The sequence below is a fragment of the Hyperolius riggenbachi genome, chromosome 2 (assembly GCF_040937935.1).
Source record: "Hyperolius riggenbachi isolate aHypRig1 chromosome 2, aHypRig1.pri, whole genome shotgun sequence".
Lineage (NCBI taxonomy): Eukaryota > Metazoa > Chordata > Amphibia > Anura > Hyperoliidae > Hyperolius > Hyperolius riggenbachi.
This window is the reverse complement of record NC_090647.1, coordinates 532,995,803-533,020,963: the sequence shown is the minus strand read 5'-3', so window position 1 is coordinate 533,020,963 and position 25,161 is coordinate 532,995,803. Positions and strand designations below refer to the sequence as shown.

Here is a 25,161-nt window from a genome sequence, read left to right as displayed (position 1 = left end):
CCGCTGTTCGGAGGGGGTTTGGGGGGACAGGGACCCCCGTTAGGCCGCGCTATAGCGGCGTTTTAGCAGGGGCACGCATGCCCCTGCTAGCTATGAGGTCTGAAGCGAGATCTATTCTCGCTTCAGACTCTCTTTAAGGCATCCAGTGTCATGTACCTCCTTTCTATGTCCAGTGTATATAAGCTGTGTTCTAAATTTTGTCAGTATACAGGAATCAGTCTGAGGAAAGGCTTCATAGCCGAAAGATTGCAGTTTATCTTCTAAGTTAGCCAATAAATGGTATCATCCTGAACTTCTTGCTATTGCTGAAGTGTGGCCCCTCTGTTGAGAGATATTTATATATATAACTTTTGTTTTCACCCCACGTAGGTATTTTGTTTTTGACAGCACCAAAGAATTTAGTTCCCTCCCTCGGTCGGCTTTAAAGAGCCCTCTTAGCTGTTTTAGTTTCATTTCTGCTCTTTAAGGAAGCAGCTGTGAGGCTGTTGTCAGTTTCTGTCTGGTGTCATCATTTTATATCGGACACCATGGGCCTCAGCGCTCGGGAGAAGAAAGGCTGCAAGAAGATGTTGGATTACTTGTGTGTATCCGATTTAATCTCCCTCTGTGAGACTGTTGCCAAAGAAACAATAAGAAAGCCGGTCAAAGCAGGTGAGACACTGAAAAGTATATTCTAGCAGCTGGCACATTATAACCCCACAGAAAGGTTGGGGAGGGAGGATGTATACAAAATGAATGTAAGATTGTTATTGTAAACTACTGTTTTTTGTTTTTAATTTACCTATTTTGCATTTAAGCACTTAACGACCACCTAACGCCGACAGGCGCCGGCAGGTCGCAAGTGGTTTCCCATGGAAACGGCCGCTTGTTCGAGTGGCCTTTCCATGTCAGTTCACAGAGGGTGTCTCCATGAACAGCCTCCGATCGCGGCTCACAGGCTTATTGTAAACACGCGGGCAAGAAATCCCCGCCGTTTACATCATACGGCGCTGCTGCGCAGCAGCGCCGTAAAGGAGATCGGCGATCCCCGGCCTCTGATTGGCCGGGGATCGCCGACATCTGATAGGCTGAAGCCTATCCTAGGCTGTGCAGGACGGATCGCCGTCCTGTGCCGCCCACAACAAGAGGGAGAGGGAGGGAAGGAGAGGGAGGAAATTGCTGCGGAGGGGGGCTTTGAGGAGCCCCCCTCCCTGCAAAACACAGATAGCCAGCGGCGATCAGACCCCCCCCCCCAGCAGGACATCCCCCTAGTGGGGGAAAAAGGGGGAAGTCTGATCGCCCTGGCTGAAACCTGATCTGTGCTGTGGGCTGGGGAGCCCACTTAGCACAGATCAGTGCAGAATAGCCTGGTCCTCAAGTGGTAGCTCTGACATCTTCCGCAGCACTTTACAGAGCACATTGTCATGTCATTGACTGTCCACAGAGGAGCTCACAATCTAATCCTACCATAGCCATATGTCTAATCTACTACCATATTATCATTATTATTATTATTATACATTTATATAGCACTAACATCTCCTGTAGAACTTTACAGTATATAGTCATGTCATTGACTGTCCTCAGAGGAGCTCACAATCTAATCCCTACCATAGTCATTGTGTAATATCCTACCTTAGTTGTTATTATTATTATGTACTTATATAATACCGACATCTTCTGAAGCACTTTACAGAGTACATAGTCATGTCACTGACTGTCCCCAGTGGAGCTCACAATCTAATCCTACCATAGTCTAATGTCCTACCATGTTATTATTATGTAGTTATATAGCACTGACATCTTCTGCAGCACTTTACATAGTTATGTTACTGACTGTCCTCAGAGGAGCTCTCAATCTAATCCTACCGTAGTCATAGTCTAATGTCCTACCATAGTATTTGTATTTATATAGCACTGACATCTTCTGCAGCACTTTACAGAGTACATAGTCATGTCGCTGACTTTCCTCAGAGGAGCTCATAATTTATTACTACTATAGTAACTAGTCTAATGTCCTACCATACTAATATTATGTATTTATATAGCACTGACATCATCTGCAACACTTTACTAAGTACATAGTCATGTCACTGACTGTCCTCAGAGGAGCTTACAATGTCATTCTACTATAGTCATAGTGTAATGTTCTACCATATTATGTACTTATATATTATGTACTTATATAGCACTAACATATCCTGCAGCAGTTTACAGAGTACATATCACTGACTGTCCTCAGAGGAGCTCACAATCTAATCTACCTATAGCGATAGTCTAATGTCCTGCCATATTATTATTATGTACTTATACTGTATAGCTCGGACATATTATGCTGCACTTTACACAGTACATATGAGCTAAATTCACAAAGCATTACTGCATGTGGTAAAGCAGAAAACAACTGATTTTAACAAACATTACGGCAAATGTTTTTTTTTTTGCGTTGCAATGATTGAAGAAAATATGCACTCTGTGCACATAAGTGACGGGACCACTGCCCAATCCAGAACCGCCAGTATACTAGTACCGCGCTGCTATTGGCACCCATGTTGGCTTACTGCCGCTTACAGAAAGTCCCTACGTAGTATGTGCTGCATGACAGCCAGCCTATCGGGCCAATCAAAGTATCCCGTCACAGCGTGCGGCAATAAAAGGAGTGTGCGCAACTTAGAAAACACCGCGGCCACGCAGATTTTTCACTCGTGCTGCTGAATTTAAGTTGCGCTGCTTTAGCAGCACAACTTAAAGAGAATCTGTATTGTTAAAATCGCACAAAAGTAAACATACCCAGTGCGTTAGGGGACATCTCCTATTACCCTCTGTCACAATTTTGCGGCTCCTCGCCGCATTAAAAGTGGTTAAAAACAGTTTTAAAAAGTTTGTTTATAAACAAACAAAATGGCCACCAAAACAGGAAGTAGATTGATGTACAGTATGTCCACACATAGAAAATACATCCATACACAAGCAGGCTGTATACAGCCTTCCTTTTAAATCTCAAGAAATCATTTGTGTGTTTCTTTCCCCCTGCAGCTATCTTCCACTGAAGTGTCAGGCTATTTCTTCCTGCAGAGTGCAGACAGCTGTGCCTGTATGTAATTCCTCATTATGTGAAAGCCCAGCCAGCACAGAGGAGGATTTATCCAGCTTGTAAAAGATAATAGAACAGAGAGAAGCTGCACTAATCTAAATATCACACAGGCAGTGTGCAGAGAGGGGCCTGGATGGGGGAGTTCATAGCAGAACCACAACACTGAAGAACTTGGCAGCCTTCCAGACACAGGCCTGACAAGTCTGACAAGAGAGAGATAAGTTGATTTATTACAGAGATGGTGATAGTAGAACGTGCTGCAGTAAGCCAGAACACATTAGAATAGCTTTTGGAACTTGTAGGATGATAAAAAACAGGATGCAATTTTTGTTACGGAGTCTCTTTAATGAATCAAGCACCTAGTGGTTATTTTTGGTACTGAACCAGCTTGTTAATTTGTTTATCTGACATTCAACTAGCTCTTTGACTTTGATTGGACTCCACCTGCCCCGACCTTTCGGCTTGTCTATGGCCCTGAACTAAGCTTGTAATTGGACTACGTTCTTTTCTTCCTTCAAGACATCAGCCTGTACCTGTTCCACCTTGGCACTTCTTTTTCTTTTTCACTGCTGGTGGCCACCACCTGGTGGCTACTAGGCAGCAAAGAGTCCGTCACACAGTAGGGTTGGCGACCCATCATCTCTTGCGGGGTACTCTAGTGAAGACCTCTAGTCACTAGAGATTGTGGCGAACAAGTAGCCAGTGAACATCTATGGGCAGCCTGGCCGTGTACTACTTCCGGGTCACAATGTCCCGCAGTAGTTCCCATGCCCATGTCCACACGCGTCCATTAGTTCGCATGCCCAGGCTTGGGAGTGCACGTCCTTGATTGCGCGCCTGTGGCCGGGCACGCTTCGTGACGTCACGCACATTCGCAAAGCCTCCATTTCCTTCTTGTCTACTTAACTACTGGCCGACCTCTCCACGCCAATTGGCGTGAGCAGTGCGGCAGCCCCAGGACTGCTTCACGCCGATTGGCGTGAACGGGTGTCTATGGGGTTAGCTGGAGATCGCACGCATGCTGCGCGCTCATCTCTTGCTTGGGGGGCGGAGCTTCGCGCTGCCGTTCGGGAGACTTAGACGACGAAGCAGTCTAAAAGGGTAGCACAGCGCTGCGATCAGCAGCAGCGCTGTACTGGGGACAGCCGTGTGACACAGCTGTTCCCCTGGGTGACGCAGAAGCAATCGGCGGTGATAGGCTGAAGCCTATCACAGCCGATCGCAGTGATTGACTGACTGGGGGACGGTGGGAGGGAGGGAAAACATTTAAAGAAATATGTTTTTTTATTTCAAAAATATTAATAAAAATATTTACATAAAAAAAATAAACATAGGGGGAGAGCTCTGTTGGTGGGGGGAAAAGAGGGGGGGAGATCACTTGTGTGCTGTGTTGTGTTAAAGTTGCAGTGGCCCAATTAAGTAAAAATGGCCTGGTCACTAGGGGGGTTTAACACCGCAGTCCTCAAGTGTATAAAGAGAGCCCAAGGTGGGCTAAAAAAAAAAAAAGTAGGCTACCTGATCCATGGGGCTGAGCGGATCAGGTAGCCAAAAAAAACCCCACTCCTGTGGGCCGCAATGGCCCACTTTCACTTTCGTTGACCTCTGGGTCACAACGCTGCACTGAGAGAGGCACTGCACTGTGTGTCTCTCATCCAGGGTGCAGGGAGACGAAGGAGCGGCAGGGGGAGCGAACAGGGAGAGAGAGAAGCCCAGTGGCAGCTCTGGAAACCCTGTAGAAATGCCCCTGGCAAGCATTTTAAACAGGTAATGCCTCTCCCAAATCTTCACCTCCGAGATATCGACAAATATTGTCGCTAACCTCGGGAGGGCTGTAGCGCGGCGGGGGGGGGGGGGGGCAGAGAACGGCGCTGTGCTAACACAGAGGCATGTCCTCAGACAGAGAACATGCCTCTGTGTCTCATCTGCCCACCATCTGGCCCACCTCGGGTTCTCTTTGAACTTTGGCAACTATGCTGCCATATCTGTCTTTATAAACTGTTTAACCATTTAATGTCGTTGTAACGTATTAAAACGTCATGCATTACCCTGTTAATGGCAACATGATGTTTTAATACGTCGCGCGTTCCCGCCGCTGCTCCGCACGTGTGCGCGCCGCAACCGCCGCCGTTTTCGCCGGGTTTCCGCGTTGAGCGATTGGGGAAGTGGACCGAGCGGTCCTCTACCCAATCGCAATGCCTGGAGTGAATGGACGTGACCGCGAACAGCGGCCGCATCCATTCACAAAACAGGAAGCCGTCACAAAGTATTTAAATGTACAAAAAAAAAAAAGCGAATATTTCCTATATCGGGAAAATGCTCACCAGTGCCATCTTGTGGCCAAAAAGTAAATTTACACCTACAGACACATACATACTTAAAGGATACCCCAACTGAAATGTGACATAATGAGATAGACATGTGTATGTACAGTGCCTAGCACACAGATAACTATGCTGTGTTCCTTTTTTTCTTTCTCTGCCTGAAAGAGTTAAATATCAGGTATGTAAGTGGCTGACTCAGTCCTGACTCAGACAGGAAGTGACTACAGTGTGACCCTCACTGATAAGAAATTCCAACTATAAAACACTTTCCTAGCAGAAAATGGCTTCTGAGAGCAAGAAAGAGGTAAAAAAGGGGAATTTCTTATCAGTGAGGATCACACTGTAGTCACTTCCTGTCTGAGTCAGGACTGAGTCAGCCACTTACATACCTGATATTTAACGCTTTCAGGCAGAGAAATAAAAAAAGAAACACAGCATAGTTATCTGTGTGCTAGGCACTGTACATACACATGTCCATCTCATTATGTCACATTTCAGGTGGGGTATCCTTTAACCAACACTAATAAAATAAATAACTCATTACCAAAGCACATACTAACCCCCCCCCCCCCCCCCCCAATTAAAAAACAAAATAGGAACAAAAAAAACCCCTCAAAAATAAATAGCTGCCTTAGGGGCTCAGCTTTTTAATCTATATTTTATGATGGGAAATTACTTTTACTTTACATAGGGGCTTGTAATTGTGCATCAGACAAAAGACAAACAAAACAGAAAAAATAACACCTATATTTCAAAATAATATATTGTCGCCGTACATTGTGATAGGGACATAATTTAAACGGTTTAATAATCGTGACAACTAGGCAAATAAAATGTGTCTGTTTTATCCACAGGAGAACGTTTAATTTTAAAACTATAGAGGACGAAAACTGAGAAATAATGATTTTTTCCATTATTTTCTTATTTTTCCCTTAAAACACATTTAGAATAAAATAATTCTTAGCAAAATGTACTACCCACAGAAAGCCTAATTGGTGGTAAAAAAAAAACGAGGTATAGTTCATTTTCTTGTGATAAGTAGTAATAAAGTTATTAGGGAATAAAATGGAGGAGTACTGACAGGCGAAAACTACTCCCGTCCGTTAGGGTAAAAACCCTTGGGGGTGAACTAGTTAATATTTTAGGGCTAGCATACATGGATCTTTGAGCTTAGTTTGGCATCAGTTCAGTGTTTGTAACATGAGATTGACTGCAGGTCAGTTGCCAGTGTACATGGACATTTGTCTTAAGTTCAAGTTCAGCTTGTCAATTGCTTGTATAACTAGGACATGAACTGATGTGAAGCTGAATGTACCCCGAAGTCAAAGTATCATGTATCCTAGCCCTTCTGATAAGTGCATTTAAATTGTGATTCTTTGATGGCACTTTTCATCCAATCAAAATGTTCATTGTGATCTTCAAAATTGAATTAAGTTTAGTGGACAAAAAGGTTGTTTTCTTATTATTACGTATGACGAGGATAGCAAAATAAAAGCAGAAATTGGGTTCTTGATGATCACCTGTCGCATACATTTACAAATGGCAGCTTCACTTCTCTCTGATTGAGGATTGGAAAGTACCACCTGTTTGCATTGCAGAAACAACCAAAATGTGAAGCAGTAAATTTGGGTGGGATCGCGGGTCCGGCGTTTCGGGAGCCGCCATAGGCGCCCGTGTTACATTGCTGCATTACTGGTTATAGCCAATCATTTTGGCATCCAAGCAAAACAGCAGCAGTGGATTTCCACTAATATGTAGCGGAACTCTGCAAAGGTGGAAGATGGTTTTGAGCTGCTATACAGCCACTCAGCTGGGAGCAGCAGTGCACCAGAGTTTGGCTATACAGTCGATTAATTATCAGGCTGGCTGGGGGAAGAGGGTGGGGGGTTAATTACTGGGTTGCTGTTAGGAGTAGATAATGGGTGGTTAGTGTCAGGACCGGGCCTTGCAACAAGCCGACAGAGACAGGACCTGAAGTTTTTTGACCAAAGTGAGGGGAGGCCCAGCCTTATTTTAAGGATAAAACAAGGCTGTTGCCCTCAACCACAACTTGCAAGACTCAGCCACCACCATACCTCCCAACTTTTTGAGATGAGAAAGAGGGACACTTAAGCCATGCCCCGGCCACACCCCTTATCACGCCCCCATCACACCCCTAGTCACACTGTCCAATATCTTATCGATATCTGCCTTAAATGATTATCAACTACTTAACCTCCTGAGCGGTCTGGACGAGCTCAGCTCGTCCAGTACCGCCGGAGGGTGCCGCTCAGGCCCTGCTGGGCCGATTCGTTCCAAATAAAAAGGAGCACACGCAGCCGGCACTTTGCCAGCCGCGTGTGCTACCTGATCACCGCCGCAGCGCGGCGATCCGCCGCGTGCAGCGGCGAAAGAGGGTCCCCCCAGCCGCCCGAGCCCAGCGCAGCCGGAACAAACAGTTCCGGCCAGCGCTAAGGGCTGGATCGGAGGCGGCAGACGTCAGGACGTCGGCTGACGTCCATGACGTCACTCCGCTCGTCGCCATGGTGATGAGGAAAGGGAAACAAGGAAGGCTGCTCATTGCGGCCTTCCTTGTTACTTCTGATCGTCGGAGGCGATCAGAAGTACGCACTAGGAGTGCCCTCTAGTGGGCTTTCATGCAGCCAACTTTCAGTTGGCTGCATGTAATAGTTTTTTTTTTATTAAAAAAAACCCTTCCCGCAGCCGCCCTGGCAATCTTAATAGAACGCCAGGGAGGTTAAAAGGGCAAGCCTAAAAGTCGTCATAATCAGGATTTGCCAGCAGTGGGCGCGCAGCTCACTATAAACAGAATATTTATAGGTTAACAGGTTTACCTCTGGTAAAAATACGCAACACTCATCTGTTGAATTTTATAAAATTATATTGATATAAAAAAAATAGATAAAGCATATATACAGGAATATACAGGTCCTTCTAAAAAAATTAGCATATTGTGATAAAGTTCATTATTTTTTGTAATGTACTGATAAACATTAGACTTTCATATATTTTAGATTCATTACACACAACTGAAGTAGTTCAAGCCTTTTATTGTTTTAATATTGATGATTTTGGCATACAGCTCATGAAAACCCAACATTCCTATCTCAAAAAATTAGTATATTTCATCCGACCAATAAAAGAAAAGTGTTTTTAAAACAAAAAAAAAGTCAACCTTCAAATAATTATGTCCAGTTATGCACTCAATACTTGGTCGGGAATCCTTTTACAGAAATGACTGCTTCAATGCGGCGTGGCATGGAGGCAATCAGCCTGTGGCACTGTTCAGGTGTTATGGAGGCCCAGGATGCTTCGATAGCGGCCTTAAAGGGGAACTTCAGCCTAAACAAACATACTGTCATCAAGTTACATTAGTTATGTTAAGTAGAATAGATGGGTAATATAATCTCTTACCCACCCTGTTTTAAAAGAACAGGCAAATGTTTGTGATTCATGGGGGCTGCCATCTTTGTCATGGGGGCAGCCATCTTTTTGGTTGAAAGGAGGTGACAAGGAGCATGAGACACAGTTCCAACTGTCCTGTGTCCTGATTACCCCTCCCAGCTGCACACGCTAGGCTTCAAATGTCAAATTCAAATTGTAAAAAAAAAAAAATTGCACCAAAACAGCAGAACGAGAGCAACAACATCAGAAATCCCATCATGCTTTGCACAGCATCAGGTGAAAAAAGCCCGGGCAGTTTTCTTCTGTGCAGCTAAAAATGAGGCTTGTATAAGAGAAACAAAGTTCTGATGCTGTAAAACCTTTAAAGAAACACCAAGCCTTTTCAGTGCTGCTTAGTCGATTTTTAGTCCGGAGGTTCACTTTAAGCTCATCCAGAGTGTTGGGTCTTGCGTCTCTCTTCACTTTCTCTTCACAATATCCCACAGATTCTCTATGGGGTTCAGGTCAGGAGAGTTGGCAGACCAATTGAGCACAGTGAGTAATACCATGGTCAGTAAACCATTTACTAGTGGTTTTGGCACTGTGAGCAGGTGCCAGGTCGTGCTGAAAAATGAAATCTTCATCTCCATAAAGCTTTTCAGCAGATGGAAGCATGAAGTGCTCCAAAATCTCCTGATAGCTAGCTGCATTGACCCTGCCCTTGATAAAACACAGTGGACCAACACCAGCAGCTGACATGGCACCCCAGACCATCACTGACTGTGGGTACTTGACACTGGGCTTCAGGCATTTTGGAATTTCCCTCTCCCCAGTCTTCCTCCAGACTCTGGCACCTTGATTTCCGAATGACATGCAAAAGTTGCTTTCATCCGAAAAAAGTACTTTGGACCACTGAGCAACAGTCCAGTGCTGCTTCTCTGTAGCCCAGGTCAGGAGCTTCTGCCGCTGTTTCTGGTTCAAAAGTGGCTTGACCTGGGGAATGCGGCACCTGTAGCCCATTTCCTGCACACGCTTGTACACGGTGGCTCTGGATGTTTCTACTCCAGACTCAGTCCACTGCTTCCGCAGGTCCCCCAAGGTCTGGAGTCGGTCCTTCTCCACAATCTTCCTCAGGGTCCGGTCACCTCTTCTCGTTGTGCAGCGTTTCTGCCACACTTTTTCCTTCCCACAGACTTCCCACTGAGGTGCCTTGATACAGCACTCTGGGAACAGCCTATTCGTTCAGAAATTTCTTTCTGTGTCTTACCCTCTTGCTTGAGGGTGTCAATTATGGCCTTCTGGACAGCAGTCAGGTCGGCAGTCTTACCCATGATTGCGGTTTTGAGTAACGAACCAGGCTGGGAGTTTTTAAAAGCCTCAGGAATCTTTTGCAGTTGTTTAGAGCTAATTAGTTAGATGAATAGTTTAATTGCTCGTTTAGAGAACCTTTTCATGATATGCTAATTTTTTGAGATAGGAATTTTGGGTTTTCATGAGCTGTATGCCAAAATGACCAATATTAAAACAATAAAAGGCTTGAACTACTTCAGTTGTGTGTAATGAATCTAAAATATATGAAAGTCTTAAAATATATGAAAGTCTAATGTTTATCAGTACATTGCAGAAAATAATGAACTTTATCACAATATGCTAATTTTTTTAGAAGGACCTGTATATCTTTCTGGTTGTTGTCCAACATCCAATATACATTTTCAAAGTTTCTTTAGTGAAACAAGTCTATATCGATATAGCAATTCTCCTGCTGTAGATTTTATCCTCCATCGATAATTGTTATCTCGAGATTGTACAATGTATGGTGCACACAAATATAGCTTTATCCTTAAAAATGGTATATTATTATTATTATTATTTTATTATTTATTGTATTTATAAAGTGCCAACATATTACGCAGCGCTGGACAATAAATAGGGATACATACAATATTTAGGGGTGACATACAGCAAAATGACAATACCTGAATACAAGAAAGACCAGATCATGCAGCACAGTATGAGTACAAGGTAATGCTTAGTCAGTCACTGGAGGGGAGCATGGAGATTAGGCAAGTTAGGTTCACTCAGATGCCTAGCCCAGATGGTCCTTTGGGTTCACAGTAATGGAGGTGCATGATCAGGTTGGACACAAAAGGAGGAGGACCCTGCCCAAAGGCTTACAATCTAAAGGGAGAGGTAGGGACACGAGAGGTAGGAGACCAGAGTTCAGCTGTGGGTTTAGAGCACTTGTGAGGGGTAGTAGGCCAGAGTGAAAAGGTGAGTTTTGAGGGCTTTCTTGAAGATGTTGAAGGAGGGGGCTGCCCTAATGGGTGGAGGTAGGGAGTTCCATAGTGTTGGAGCAGCTCTTGAGAAGTCCTGGAGGCGTGCATGGAACTGGGTGACGCGGGGGGTGGTCAGGCGAAGTTCATTGGAGGAGTGGAGTGAACGGCTAGGTGTGTACCTCTGAGTAAGATCAGAAATGTAGGTTGGACAGGTTTTGTGGACAGATTTGTAGGTCAGACACAGTATCTTGAATCTGATTCTGGACTGGATAGGAAGCCAGTGGAGGGATTCAAGGAGGGGATCCGCCATATATCGAGTTCTATCCTTGTATAAAGAACTTTAAGTAGATATATCTTAATCAATCAAAGCTAGGTAGTTTTCCCTAAGCTTGCAATTGCATTTAAATAGTAATGCTTACTGATTGTATATGAAGTATAGCAGAAAAAAAGTTATCTAAAAAACTTAAAAAACTGCCGAAGTTTGAAATGACAATTCTTTATAGTTTATATAAGCTATTGTCAATAAATTCACCAAGAATAATGCATATTACCTCTCTTGTGTTCTAGAATCACAGTGGAAGGTAGACTAGGCCTCAGTCGATCTCAGTAGAGTTTCAGGCTCAATGATAAAATATACCAGACGGGCTTTTTATTGTAAAGTTTCTAAGATGGCGTCTGTTAGGGGATTTTATGGTGACGCACAATATTCAAACTTATTTTTAAATGGTACATTCTGACATTTTGTGACATTTTAAACTAGCAGGTTATCTGAGCAGGTGCGTACATAAATGACGCTACTTGGCTTGTTAATGTAAGCAATCTACGTCTTTTCTAATCAAAATTACATCAATAACATTTTAATTAGAACTTATGACATGTGGTGACCCAAGTGGTGTTCTATGACATCTTTCTGAATCTGATGGATGCCAAGATATATGCGTATGTCAGTGGCGTAGCTAAGGAGTAATTGGCCCCCGATGCAAGTTTTACAATGGGACCCCCCAAGCACTCTATACATAGCAATTGATACCTTGCACCAAAACCTGCCAATGGCAGCTACAGTGTCAGAGGTGCAAAAAGGGGATGGAGAACAGTTTGTTAATGATTAACACTATTCAAAGTATCTATAGAAGTGATTATTAGGAGCACAGGACCAATAGAGAGCTTATACTGTAGTTAAGGGAGGGCCTTTCGGGGCCCCTCTGGCCCAAAGGCCCCGATGCGGTCGCAACCTCTGCAACCCCTATTGCTACGCCCCTGGTGTATGTTCTTAACTTATTCTAGGAAATTGGCATGTTGTTTGAGAAGAGGGACAGTTGGGAGCTATGGCCCGTTGGCCACCACTAGCGGTCATCTGTGAATGAATCTGTTAGACACCATACAAACACAGACTCCATTGCTGCAAGGAGATCTATCCCTGTCTATGGCAGTTACAATGATCTCCGACTCTTATGCCAAACTGCATGCACTAAGGCTGGCAGTCACCACCCTAGGTAAGGCTCAGTTTACACTTATCCTAACAAACGGTCCGTTGGATGAATGGAACGGGTACTGTACTAATGGAACGGATGTGAACGGACCACAATATCAGTCATACAGTGCCCCCTGATGATCTGTTTGTGAAAAGGAATAGATTTCTCATGTAAAAGGGGGTATCAGTTACTGATTGAGATGAAGTTCAATTCTTGGTCGGAGTTTCTCTTTAAGGGGCAAAATCCACGGGGAGTGGAGGTCTGGGGGGGATGTGAAGATGCGAATTGGCCCAAACTGAGAGGGCAGGTGGATGAGGGAGGGTGCAGCAGCCAGGCGAGCGGGTGAGGGAGGCTTAAAACGTACCCAGGCTTCCATCTTCTTCAGCCTTGCGTCCCACCTCGCGTCATATGACTAAAACACGATTCCTCCTTCCAGGTTGAAGGAGGAAGCGTAGTCACATGACGCGCGGTGGGATGCAAGGTGGAAGAAGCCTGAAGCCTGATAGAAACCGCCCGGCAGCAACTGAAGACGGAAGCCTGGGTAGGTTGTAACTTACTTAACAAGAGTGGCAACGGAGTGAAAATGGATTTGATCGACCGATGATCAGATCTGTTTGCCAATGTGAACCAAGCCTTACGGCCGCGCTAGCTTCGTTAGCGCGGCCGTGATATCAGTTATTACAGTTTAGTGAATCGAGACCTTAGTGTTCATAGATAGATTAGTGTACTAATTAGGTTACAGAGGATGACAGCAGAATATCAGTAGCATTCTACTGTAAAATTACCAATATTCTACTATTAGTATTACCTTGCACCCATTTTTCCTGACAGTAGGCAGGTGGACTAAACCTCGCCTTGTACTGCACTGCGCGTGTGCTAGCTGCCCTCGTTTCCTAGCTGTTGCCAGGGTTGCCCGTGTTCACCATCTTGAAGCTGTGCTGACATTACCACACCTGGAGCACAGAGAGTTGGATGGATGGGCAGACTAAGTCAAAGATAGTCAACCCATCCAGCTCTCTGAGCGCGGGTTAGCGAACCAGTGACAACCGCTTCTGAGCACACTGGTGCCTTTAGGCTCCTGCCTATACCTCAATACACTGGTACCTCTAGCTCAACCGAAGCACAAGTAAATCTTAGGGATGGACTAACTTTTTAACTATACTTTTTTTTCACTTACTAATTTCTTTTCAGACCTTATTGAGAGAATTATAGAAAGTAGTAAAACAGCTGAAGAGCTCTTGAATCGGAAGAAGGTTTTCAAAGACACTATCCTGAAGTATTTGTCCAATGAAGATATCTTTATGTTTGCCAAAAGCACCAAATCTGAACTCATACAAAAAGTGCTGGAACACTGGGGATCAACGGTAAGTAAGAGATGTGTACGGATAAGCATTTAACCCATTGGAAGTTTCAGTAGAGTTATCTTGTTTGTGATAAGTGCACTGCTTTTGTGCTCAATAATCAGAACTCCTGGTGCTGTAAATTCTTGGAATGCTTTGATCACTCTCTACTAGCATAAATATAGAAACTGAAAGCAGAAGTCCTCTGCGCTGCCCACTAGTGACAAGTGGCCATAAATACACAATACAGCAGTACTAATTAGAAGCAAGGAAATGTAACAAATAAGAAATAAAAAATGTGCTAAACTAAACTGGCCTAGGGCAATTGCAAGACTCTAATTAAATTGGCAGCTAAAGGGTAAGGGCTCGCTTCCACTTGTGCGCGGCATGCGTCTTGCGAGATGCGATACAGGCCCAGCTGTGCCCTGTCTCGCAGCCAAATCCCTCTAGCGGCGCTATGCACGGCTATGGGATTCACACATCAATTTATGCTGCAGGGCCTCAGATTTAATCCCCGGCCACGAATTCAGATGCTTCTTATTGACTTCAATAGGCTGTCAAATCCTATCCGAATTCGTGGGCAGGGAATCGGCCCGGAATCGCAGCAATGGAACTCTAGCCTTAAAGGATATCTGCAGTTTCCCAATCTTCTTTGCCTCTGTTTCCCTTCTCTCATGCATCAGATAAATTGAGCATGTTTATTTGAATAGTGAAGAAAAAAAAATGTGGTCATTCAAAGTAATCATTTCTTGATCTCACAAAAACTCTGCATCATTTTCCATGACTGCAAAAATTAGTTTACAACCAGGGGCGTAACTATGTCACCGGCCCCCCAGCAAAACTTTGATGGGCGCCTCCCAATGGTCACACCCTTTCCTTGGCCTACACCTTGTGGTCCTCAAAGCCTGGGGGTGCATCTTGCAAGGGTCATAAAACAAGTGTGGACATCGTAATCTTAACTTCCATAACAAGTATAGCCAAAAACACACCTGAATTAAAGCATGGATCCCCTTTATCAGAGGAAGAAAAGCAGTATTTGGGGCCCTCTCACACCTCTAAGCCCAACTGCAGAAGGAGGGGCCACTCCTCTGTAGTTGTGCCACTGTTTACTACTTAATTATCCTGAAAAAGCACACAGATGATAATGGTAGTAGCTGGATTGTGTACTGGTTAAAGGAACTTACCTGGGGCTTTCTCCAGCCCACCGTAGGTCGGGAGGTCTCCCAGCGTCCTCCTGGCTCCTCACTGGGTCCCTCCGCAGGAATCACGTCCGGCGACACCGGGGCCGAGTGTTGGGCTGACACTTCCTGAAAGGCCACGCTTGTCGTCATCATGATGATGACCGTGGGCGTTCAGGAAGTGTCAGCCTGACACTCGGCCCCGGTGTTGCCGGTCGTGATTTCTGCAGAGGGACCCAGTGAGGAGCCAAGAGGACGCTGGGAGACCTCCCGACCTACGGTGGGCTGGAGAAAGCCCCAGGTAAGTTCCGATTTAGTTTTTTGTTACTCCTCAGAGTCCCTTTAAGGGCACTGCCTTTGACATCGGAGACCAGAGTTAAAATCCTGGCTGGGGTCAGTACCTATTCAGTAAGGAGTCCAAGGCAAGACTCCCTAACACTGCAGGATGGCCTCTTGAGCACGTCCCAGTGGCTGCAGCTCTTGAGTGCTTTGAGTCCAACAGGAGAAAAGCGCAATACAAATGTTTGGATTATTATTATTATTGGATTATTATAAGTGGGGACTAATCTTTCTATAGAAGAGAAACGACTCTGAGGCAGTGGCGTAACTACAAATATTGGGGCTCCAGGGGCGTAAAAATAGCCCCTGCAAGGGATGCAGCTGCAGGGGGGTACTTAGTGGGAGAAGCCTAAGGGGGGCCCTGGGGGCCTCCAGGGCCATTTTTAGGGGCAGGAGGGGGTGAAATGCAGGAAGGGGGAGCAGCAGGCATAAACAGCAGCAGGGAGGTGGGCCCAGCTACCCCCTCCCTCACCTCGGGCTACCATCAGCGCTCCCCCTCCAGCAACGATGGTTGGGGGGCATCTAAAGTTTCACAGGGAGGCCCAGTGATTTTTAGTTACGCCCCTGTGGTGCTCCCCAGCAAAACTTTGATGGGGCCCCCCATGTTCACACCCCTCCCCTTGTCTCCCCTGGGTGACCTTCACAGCTTTGGGGCTCACTTTACAAGGGTCATAAAACAAGTGTGGATATTATACTCTTCACACCCATAACATGTGTAGCCACAAGAACACCTGATGTGAAGGGTTGTAAACAAAAAGAAGGTGTAGACTGAGAGCCCGATATAGTGTAGTATTTAAAGTACAGGGATATATTGCACGATTTTCAGAATTTTATACTTACAAACACAGGTTACCACAAAGGCAACCACTGTATCGCAGGTGGCAAGAATTATAACCTGACCCCACTCAGGTTTAAGAAGTCACTCTCTGTAGATAGGAAGAAATATGGGGTAGCACCCCTCCACCAGGGTGGACTGTATACTGTAGAAAATTTCTGAACAGAGGCACCAAAATAGGATAAAAACGTCTAAAAAACGTTTAAAAGGGGGAAGCAGTGGACTTACCTCCCTCAAGAGTAAACAGACAGGGATTTGTTATTTATATAAAAAATAACATTTATTGAACATACACTCCACTTTCCATACAAGTAGAAAAAAAGAAAGCCCATATATACAGCACCACTTGAAAGTGGCGTTGAAAGTGGAGTGTATACAGAAAGTGAATGTCCGCAAACACTAGCAAACTGTATGAGTGTGCTTGGGCCCAACAAGAGGAACCATACAAGTAGAAAAAAAGAAAGCCCATATATACAGCACCACTCCAGATATGTATTAAATTGATACAAATTTTATTAACAAAAGATAACATCTAATAATAGACACATTGGGAAGTTCAATATATAAAAACAATTAAAAAAGACCACATTGTCCTAGAATTCCAGCTGCAATGATCAGAATCCACCATGCAAATATATACATGTAAATATAAGGAATAAATGTCAATATAATGTATACCAACTTGGTGGGCTACAATATAGAGCCCACCAGTGGTAGAACCCGGGTTCAGTATAACCTAAAGTGCATATAACATGTGTAAACAAATATATTATAAAAGTGCAAATGCAATAATAAACAATATTGTGCAAATACTGAACTGCAAAACACTGTAGTCACTGATAATAGGAGCAGCCCAAGGATAAAGTGCATAGAGAGTGAGAAGTGACAGTGAAAGTCAAGATACTTAGCCCAGGTATTTAAAATGTAGGCAGCTGGAGCAAGACGGGGGACCCCTCAGACATTCCACCAGGTTCGCGAGCGTCACCTCGCTTTGAGAGGAGGAGAGGACACCGTGTTTTGAAGACGCCGGTCCGGCGTTTAAATAGAAGGAAGAGGGTGTGAGTCGATGGAGCGTGCGCCACCCGGAAGTGACGTCAACGCCAGAGCGTGCGTGACTCGGATGTGACGCCGCTCTCATGCACAGTGGACGGATTGGAGAGGAGAGAGGAAGTCGGAAGAAACCACGCTGGAGCGCTGTGAGAAGAGCCGGAAGGTGAGTAGATAGGAAGTTGCCAGGGAAACCAATGCACCAATAAGGACGGGAGAGCTGTAATATACTAACACCTCCATGTATACATCCATGCATTGGCTTTCAAAAATAACAACATCATAACCTATCCCTTGCCTATCTTATACCCAACCAGCAGCACAATCACCAATAAACATTACTTTTAAGATGGGCCATATGTATCTCAACGTGTTTATATATACCATTAAGGGCGGATTTGGCACAAAGCAAAGGGTTCAAACAGGGGATCCGGAATAAGTGTCCGCATAGTTCCGACAATCCGGAATAAATGTCCGCATAGTCCCGAAAATACGGAATAAATGTCCGCATAGCTCCGAAAATCCAGAATAAACGTCCATAGTCACCTTGGGAGGCATATGTTGGCCAAATAAATGGGGTCCCCTATTCACATGAAGTCCCGATAATCCATGAACACTGGGGAAAACAAAGGTCCATACATAGGTCCATATTCAAGGATCGACACAGGTATAAGTGCGTATATACTAGAATATATGAATATCTGCAACATATGAAAAGATTATTATTATTATATGTATATATAAGTACATGAATATTCATATAGAGCCCATTAAGCAGAATACAGTGAGTATACATCTATATGCATAGTACAAACATAACCATAGATGGACAAAGATTGCCACTGGAGACAACCTCAGTCCAGATAACCAGACCAATCGATCTCTTCATTGATACCTGATGGTGACATACTACCCAACTGGTAAATCCACCTCGCCTCTCGTCTAAGTAAGGCCTTGACAATGTCACCACCCCTTCTCCCCAATTTGATCTGATCTATCCCACATACTTTAAGGCCCGTGATTGAGCCTCCATGAGCGAACAAGAAATGAGATGCAACTGACGTTAAAGTCTCTCCCTTGTCCAGATCCCGTCGGGCCAATCTTATTTTGGATAGATGATGTTGAATCCTGGTTTTTAACATGTTCTTAGTTTGCCCCACATATAGTTTCCCACAAGGACAAGTTATTAAATAAACGACTCCCTTGCTTCTGCAGTTGATGTACCCATTGATCTTATACTGTTTTGTACATTTGGTATCACTGATCATATTTTGAGGCCGCATATACATACAGATGTTGCAGTCGCCACATGGGTAACTGCCCTTCAGGGGACCTTTACATCTCTTTCTTCCCTCAGTGAAGTAACTCGAACATAATTTGTCTTTTAGGCTGGGACACCTTTTGGCTGAAATAGATGCATTTGATGTAATAAACTGTGCAATAGTCGCATCAGATAATAGAGTGGGCCATGAACTATTCAGTATTCGATATAGATCACTCTATTGATTATTGTACACTGTGCTGAATCTTACCAATTGGCTAGTGGTTCTAGATGTTTGATGCAGTAGCTTGGATCTGTCCGTGGCTTTAGCCCTTTGATATGCTTGTGAGATCACTCGCTTAGGGTACCCCCTGTCTTTAAATCAGTCTGTTAAATCTCGTGCCTGTGAAGAAAAATCATTGATGTTAGAACAAATGCGACGTGCTCGAAGAAACTGTCCAGTAGGAATATTATTACGCAAAGGTTTAGTATGCGCACTTTGATAGTGCAATAAGGAATTGACTGAGGTAGGTTTGCGAAACAGATCCGTGCTGAGATGTCCTTCTGGATCGATTTTAATTTTGATGTCCAAAAAGTCAATGTCTGTAAAAGAAGCATGTCTAGTTAAATGAATGTTCATGTTGTTGTTATTCAAGGCATTCAAAAATCTATCACAATCTTCCATGGAGCCCCCCCAAAGCATGAACACATCGTCAATAAATCTATGCCAGCCTATGATGTATGGCTGGAACTCTTCTAGTGGTGGCCCAAAGACGACCTCCCGTTCCCAATAACCCAAAAATAGATTAGCTATTGAGGGGGCACATTTCGCGCCCATTGCTACTCCGCACACCTGTTTGTAAAATCCACCATTAAATAGAAAGTAGTTGTGGCTCAGTACAAAGTCCGCCAATTTCAAAAGTAGCTGTCTGAGGTCCCCTTGGTGATTACTCTCCGTGTTAAGAAAATATGAAATTGTTTTTAGGGCCCATTCATGTGAAATGTTAGTATATAATGACTCGACATCAAATGACACCAAAATAGTACCTGGTACAACTGTGAGACCATCCAAGGTTTTCAACAGGTCAGAGCTATCCCTCAGATATGATTCCAGACTGGTCACATGTCTTTGCAGAAAAAAATCTATAAATTCACAAGAGGGGGCAGTTAGACTCCCAATCCCAGCCACAATTGGTCTACCAGGTGGACAAATAGCATTTTTGTGTACCTTAGGCAACAAATAAAGAGTGGGTATTACTGGATGTTTCACTGAAAGGAATTCAAACTCTTTTTTGGAAATAGTACCTGCATTCCTAGCCATCACCAGGATATCATCTAATAGTGCTTTGTAATATTCAGTTGGATCTCCAGGTATTGGTACATAGTTGTTAATATTCCTGAGCTGTTTGTATGCTTCTTGTAAGTACATCTCCTTGGGCCATAATACAATGTTTCCTCCTTTGTCCGATTCCTTAATTAAGAAAGAATCGTTATCAGATAGACTTTTTATGGCTTTCTGTTCCTCTTTGTTTAAATTCTGTCCCTGATTGTATATAATTGGTAATCATTCAATCTCCTTCCACACCGTCTCAAAGAAGATCTTTACCACTGGACAAGAACCAAAAGGTATGGTATGTTTGGAACGTGGCCTAAATAGGCGTGACCGATTACTCACCATATCGTTTTGTTGATTTTCTTGTAATAGTGCCATCAAATCTTCAAAAACCTGGTATGGTGAGTAATCGGTCACGCCTATTTAGGCCACGTTCCAAACATACCATACCTTTTGGTTCTTGTCCAGTGGTAAAGATCTTCTTTGAGACGGTGTGGAAGGAGATTGAACGATTACCAATTATATACAATCAGGGACAGAATTTAAACAAAGAGGAACAGAAAGCCATAAAAAGTCTATCTGATAACGATTCTTTCTTAATTAAGGAATCGGACAAAGCAGGAAACATTGTATTATGGCCCAAGGAGATGTACTTACAAGAAGCATACAAACAGCTCAGGAATATTAACAACTATGTACCAATACCTGGAGATCCAACTGAATATTACAAAGCACTATTAGATGATATCCTGGTGATGGCTAGGAATGCAGGTACTATTTCCAAAAAAGAGTTTGAATTCCTTTCAGTGAAACATCCAGTAATACCCACTCTTTATTTGTTGCCTAAGGTACACAAAAATGCTATTTGTCCACCTGGTAGACCAATTGTGGCTGGGATTGGGAGTCTAACTGCCCCCTCTTGTGAATTTATAGATTTTTTTCTGCAAAGACATGTGACCAGTCTGGAATCATATCTGAGGGATAGCTCTGACCTGTTGAAACCCTTGGATGGTCTCACAGTTGTACCAGGTACTATTTTGGTGTCATTTGATGTCGAGTCATTATATACTAACATTTCACATGAATGGGCCCTAAAAACAATTTCATATTTTCTTAACATGGAGAGTAATCACCAAGGGGACCTCAGACAGCTACTTTTGAAATTGGCGGACTTTGTACTGAGCCACAACTACTTTCTATTTAATGGTGGATTTTACAAACAGGTGTGCGGAGTAGCAATGGGCGCGAAATGTGCCCCCTCAATAGCTAATCTATTTTTGGGTTATTGGGAACGGGAGGTCGTCTTTGGGCCACCACTAGAAGAGTTCCAGCCATACATCATAGGCTGGCATAGATTTATTGACGATGTGTTCATGCTTTGGGGGGGCTCCATGGAAGATTGTGATAGATTTTTGAATGCCTTGAATAACAACAACATGAACATTCATTTAACTAGACATGCTTCTTTTACAGACATTGACTTTTTGGACATCAAAATTAAAATCGATCCAGAAGGACATCTCAGCACGGATCTGTTTCGCAAACCTACCTCGGTCAATTCCTTATTGCACTATCAAAGTGCGCATACTAAACCTTTGCGTAATAATATTCCTACTGGACAGTTTCTTCGAGCACGTCGCATTTGTTCTAACATCAATGATTTTTCTTCACAGGCACGAGATTTAACAGACCGATTTAAAGACAGGGGGTACCCTAAGCGAGTGATCTCACAAGCATATCAAAGGGCTAAAGCCACGGACAGATCCAAGCTACTGCATCAAACATCTAGAACCACTAGCCAATTGGTAAGATTCAGCACAGTGTACAATAATCAATAGAGTGATCTATATCGAATACTGAATAGTTCATGGCCCACTCTATTATCTGATGCGACTATTGCACAGTTTATTACATCAAATGCATCTATTTCAGCCAAAAGGTGTCCCAGCCTAAAAGACAAATTATGTTCGAGTTACTTCACTGAGGGAAGAAAGAGATGTAAAGGTCCCCTGAAGGGCAGTTACCCATGTGGCGACTGCAACATCTGTATGTATATGCGGCCTCAAAATATGATCAGTGATACCAAATGTACAAAACAGTATAAGATCAATGGGTACATCAACTGCAGAAGCAAGGGAGTCGTTTATTTAATAACTTGTCCTTGTGGGAAACTATATGTGGGGCAAACTAAGAACATGTTAAAAACCAGGATTCAACATCATCTATCCAAAATAAGATTGGCCCGACGGGATCTGGACAAGGGAGAGACTTTAACGTCAGTTGCATCTCATTTCTTGTTCGCTCATGGAGGCTCAATCACGGGCCTTAAAGTATGTGGGATAGATCAGATCAAATTGGGGAGAAGGGGTGGTGACATTGTCAAGGCCTTACTTAGACGAGAGGCGAGGTGGATTTACCAGTTGGGTAGTATGTCACCATCAGGTATCAATGAAGAGATCGATTGGTCTGGTTATCTGGGCTGAGGTTGTCTCCAGTGGCAATCTTTGTCCATCTATGGTTATGTTTGTACTATGCATATAGATGTATACTCACTGTATTCTGCTTAATGGGCTCCATATGAATATTCATGTACTTATATATACATATAATAATAATAATCTTTTCATATGTTGCAGATATTTATATATTCTAGTATATACGCACTTATACCTGTGTCGATCCTTGAATATGGACCTATGTATGGACCTTTGTTTTCCCCAGTGTTCATGGATTATCGGGACTTCATGTGAATAGGGGACCCCATTTATTTGGCCAACATATGCCTCCCAAGGTGACTATGGACGTTTATTCTGGATTTTCGGAGCTATGCGGACATTTATTCCGTATTTTCGGGACTATGCGGACATTTATTCCGGATTGTCGGAACTATGCGGACACTTATTCCGGATCCCCTGTTTGAACCCTTTGCTTTGTGCCAAATCCGCCCTTAATGGTATATATAAACACGTTGAGATACATATGGCCCATCTTAAAAGTAATGTTTATTGGTGATTGTGCTGCTGGTTGGGTATAAGATAGGCAAGGGATAGGTTATGATGTTGTTATTTTTGAAAGCCAATGCATGGATGTATACATGGAGGTGTTAGTATATTACAGCTCTCCCGTCCTTATTGGTGCATTGGTTTCCCTGGCAACTTCCTATCTACTCACCTTCCGGCTCTTCTCACAGCGCTCCAGCGTGGTTTCTTCCGACTTCCTCTCTCCTCTCCAATCCGTCCACTGTGCATGAGAGCGGCGTCACATCCGAGTCACGCACGCTCTGGCGTTGACGTCACTTCCGGGTGGCGCACGCTCCATCGACTCACACCCTCTTCCTTCTATTTAAACGCCGGACCGGCGTCTTCAAAACACGGTGTCCTCTCCTCCTCTCAAAGCGAGGTGACGCTCGCGAACCTGGTGGAATGTCTGAGGGGTCCCCCGTCTTGCTCCAGCTGCCTACATTTTAAATACCTGGGCTAAGTATCTTGACTTTCACTGTCACTTCTCACTCTCTATGCACTTTATCCTTGGGCTGCTCCTATTATCAGTGACTACAGTGTTTTGCAGTTCAGTATTTGCACAATATTGTTTATTGTTGCATTTGCACTTTTATAATATATTTGTTTACACATGTTATATGCACTTTAGGTTATACTGAACCCGGGTTCTACCACTGGTGGGCTCTATATTGTAGCCCACCAAGTTGGTATACATTATATTGACATTTATTCCTTATATTTACATGTATATATTTGCATGGTGGATTCTGATCATTGCAGCTGGAATTCTAGGACAATGTGGTCTTTTTTAATTGTTTTTATATATTGAACTTCCCAATGTGTCTATTATTAGATGTTATCTTTTGTTAATAAAATTTGTATCAATTTAATACATATCTGGAGTGGTGCTGTATATATGGGCTTTCTTTTTTTCTACTTGTATGGTTCCTCTTGTTGGGCCCAAGCACACTCATACAGTTTGCTAGTGTTTGCGGACATTCACTTTCTGTATACACTCCACTTTCAACGCGTTTCGCGGGCACATTCCCGCTTCATCAGGCAATAAACGGAGCAACTGCAAAAGATGTCAGAGGAAGCCACAGTCAGAGTGGGAAAGAGGGTGAAACATGCTGGATAATAAATGATAAGGTGCTATGTTTATAAATTATAAAGTGTCATATATGCATAAAGTGTCATATGCATAAATATGGGAGCGTATAGGAGTTTATAACATCTAAGGAATAAAATATACATTGCCTAATATCTAAATGTGGGAGCATCCGCAGGGGGAAAGGAAGGTGAGCGCTCTATCAGATGGTAAGGTTATACTGTAAGTGTCCTCAAAACCAATCTGAAGGGTGGACCCCTTTATTGGAGGAAGGGAGGGTTAGTCATTGGGGTCCACTCACAGCACTGGGCCCCCCTGCAGTTGCAGGGTCTGCTCCCCTGTAGTTATGCCCCTGCTCTGCAGTGTCACTAAAAAAAGCGTTAAACAAAAGAGGAAACAAAGAGTTGGAGATGTGCAGTCACTTGAGTATAACAAGAACAATTTTTAATAATAATAGCCTATTGGATTTCATCATGGCGATGTGGAGGGCAATAGTGTCCTGTTTCTGTTAGTGGAGATATGCCGTATATGGTTATGGGCAAGCCAGCATGATTCATCATCAGACAAGGTCATGTTCTTCCATTGTTCCATGGTCCAGTTTTAAAGAGGAACTCCAGCCTAAACAAACATACTGTCATTAAGTTACATTAGTTATGTTAATTAAAATAGATAGGTAATATAATCTCTTACCCACACTGTTTTAAAAGAACAGGCAAAAGTTTGATTTCATGATGGCAGCCATCTTTTTGGTTCAAAGGAGTTGACAGGGAGCATGAGACACAGTTCCAACTGTCCTGTGTCCTGAGCACCTCTCCCAGTTGCTAGGCAACGTTAACAACAACATAGGAAATCCCATCATGCTCTGCACAGCATCAGGGAAAAAAAGCCTGGGCTTTTTTTCTTTAATGGGTGGAGCTTAGCTAAAAATGCAGCTAAAAATGATGCTTTGGTAAGAAAAACGAAGTTCCGATGCTGTGAAACTGTTAAAGAAACACCAAGCCTTTTCAGTGCTGCTGAGTAGATTTTTAGTCCGGAGGTTCACTTTAACACTCATGTCCCCATTGTCATGTTCGGTGATGGAGTTAGCATTGGCGCTGACTTGTCTATAGCCAAGAATCCCAAATAATCCAAAAGAAGACGATGCGGACTCCGGCATCCTCCAATCAGGTTTCCTTATTTACCTTGTTGTAACAGG

At 43.6% G+C, this 25,161-nt stretch overlaps 1 protein-coding gene and 1 long non-coding RNA gene across 3 annotated transcripts in view; one reads left to right on the top strand and one right to left on the bottom strand.

The window, feature by feature from the left end:
• Window positions 1-471: 471 nt before the first annotated feature.
• Window positions 472-25,161, top strand: part of LOC137545056 (uncharacterized protein C3orf38 homolog) — a 60,836-nt gene continuing 36,146 nt past the window's right edge. The window contains exons 1-2 of the mRNA XM_068266160.1: window positions 472-651; window positions 13,718-13,890. Of these exons, the coding sequence (XP_068122261.1) occupies window positions 528-651; window positions 13,718-13,890 (297 nt within the window). The 5' untranslated portion in view covers window positions 472-527. The remainder of the gene's footprint in view (window positions 652-13,717; window positions 13,891-25,161) is intronic.
• LOC137545057 (uncharacterized) overlaps window positions 24,389-25,161 on the bottom strand; it is a 174,944-nt gene continuing 174,171 nt past the window's right edge. For both annotated transcript variants that reach the window (XR_011025985.1, XR_011025984.1), the window contains one exon: window positions 24,389-24,584. This is a non-coding gene — a long non-coding RNA (uncharacterized lncRNA). The remainder of the gene's footprint in view (window positions 24,585-25,161) is intronic.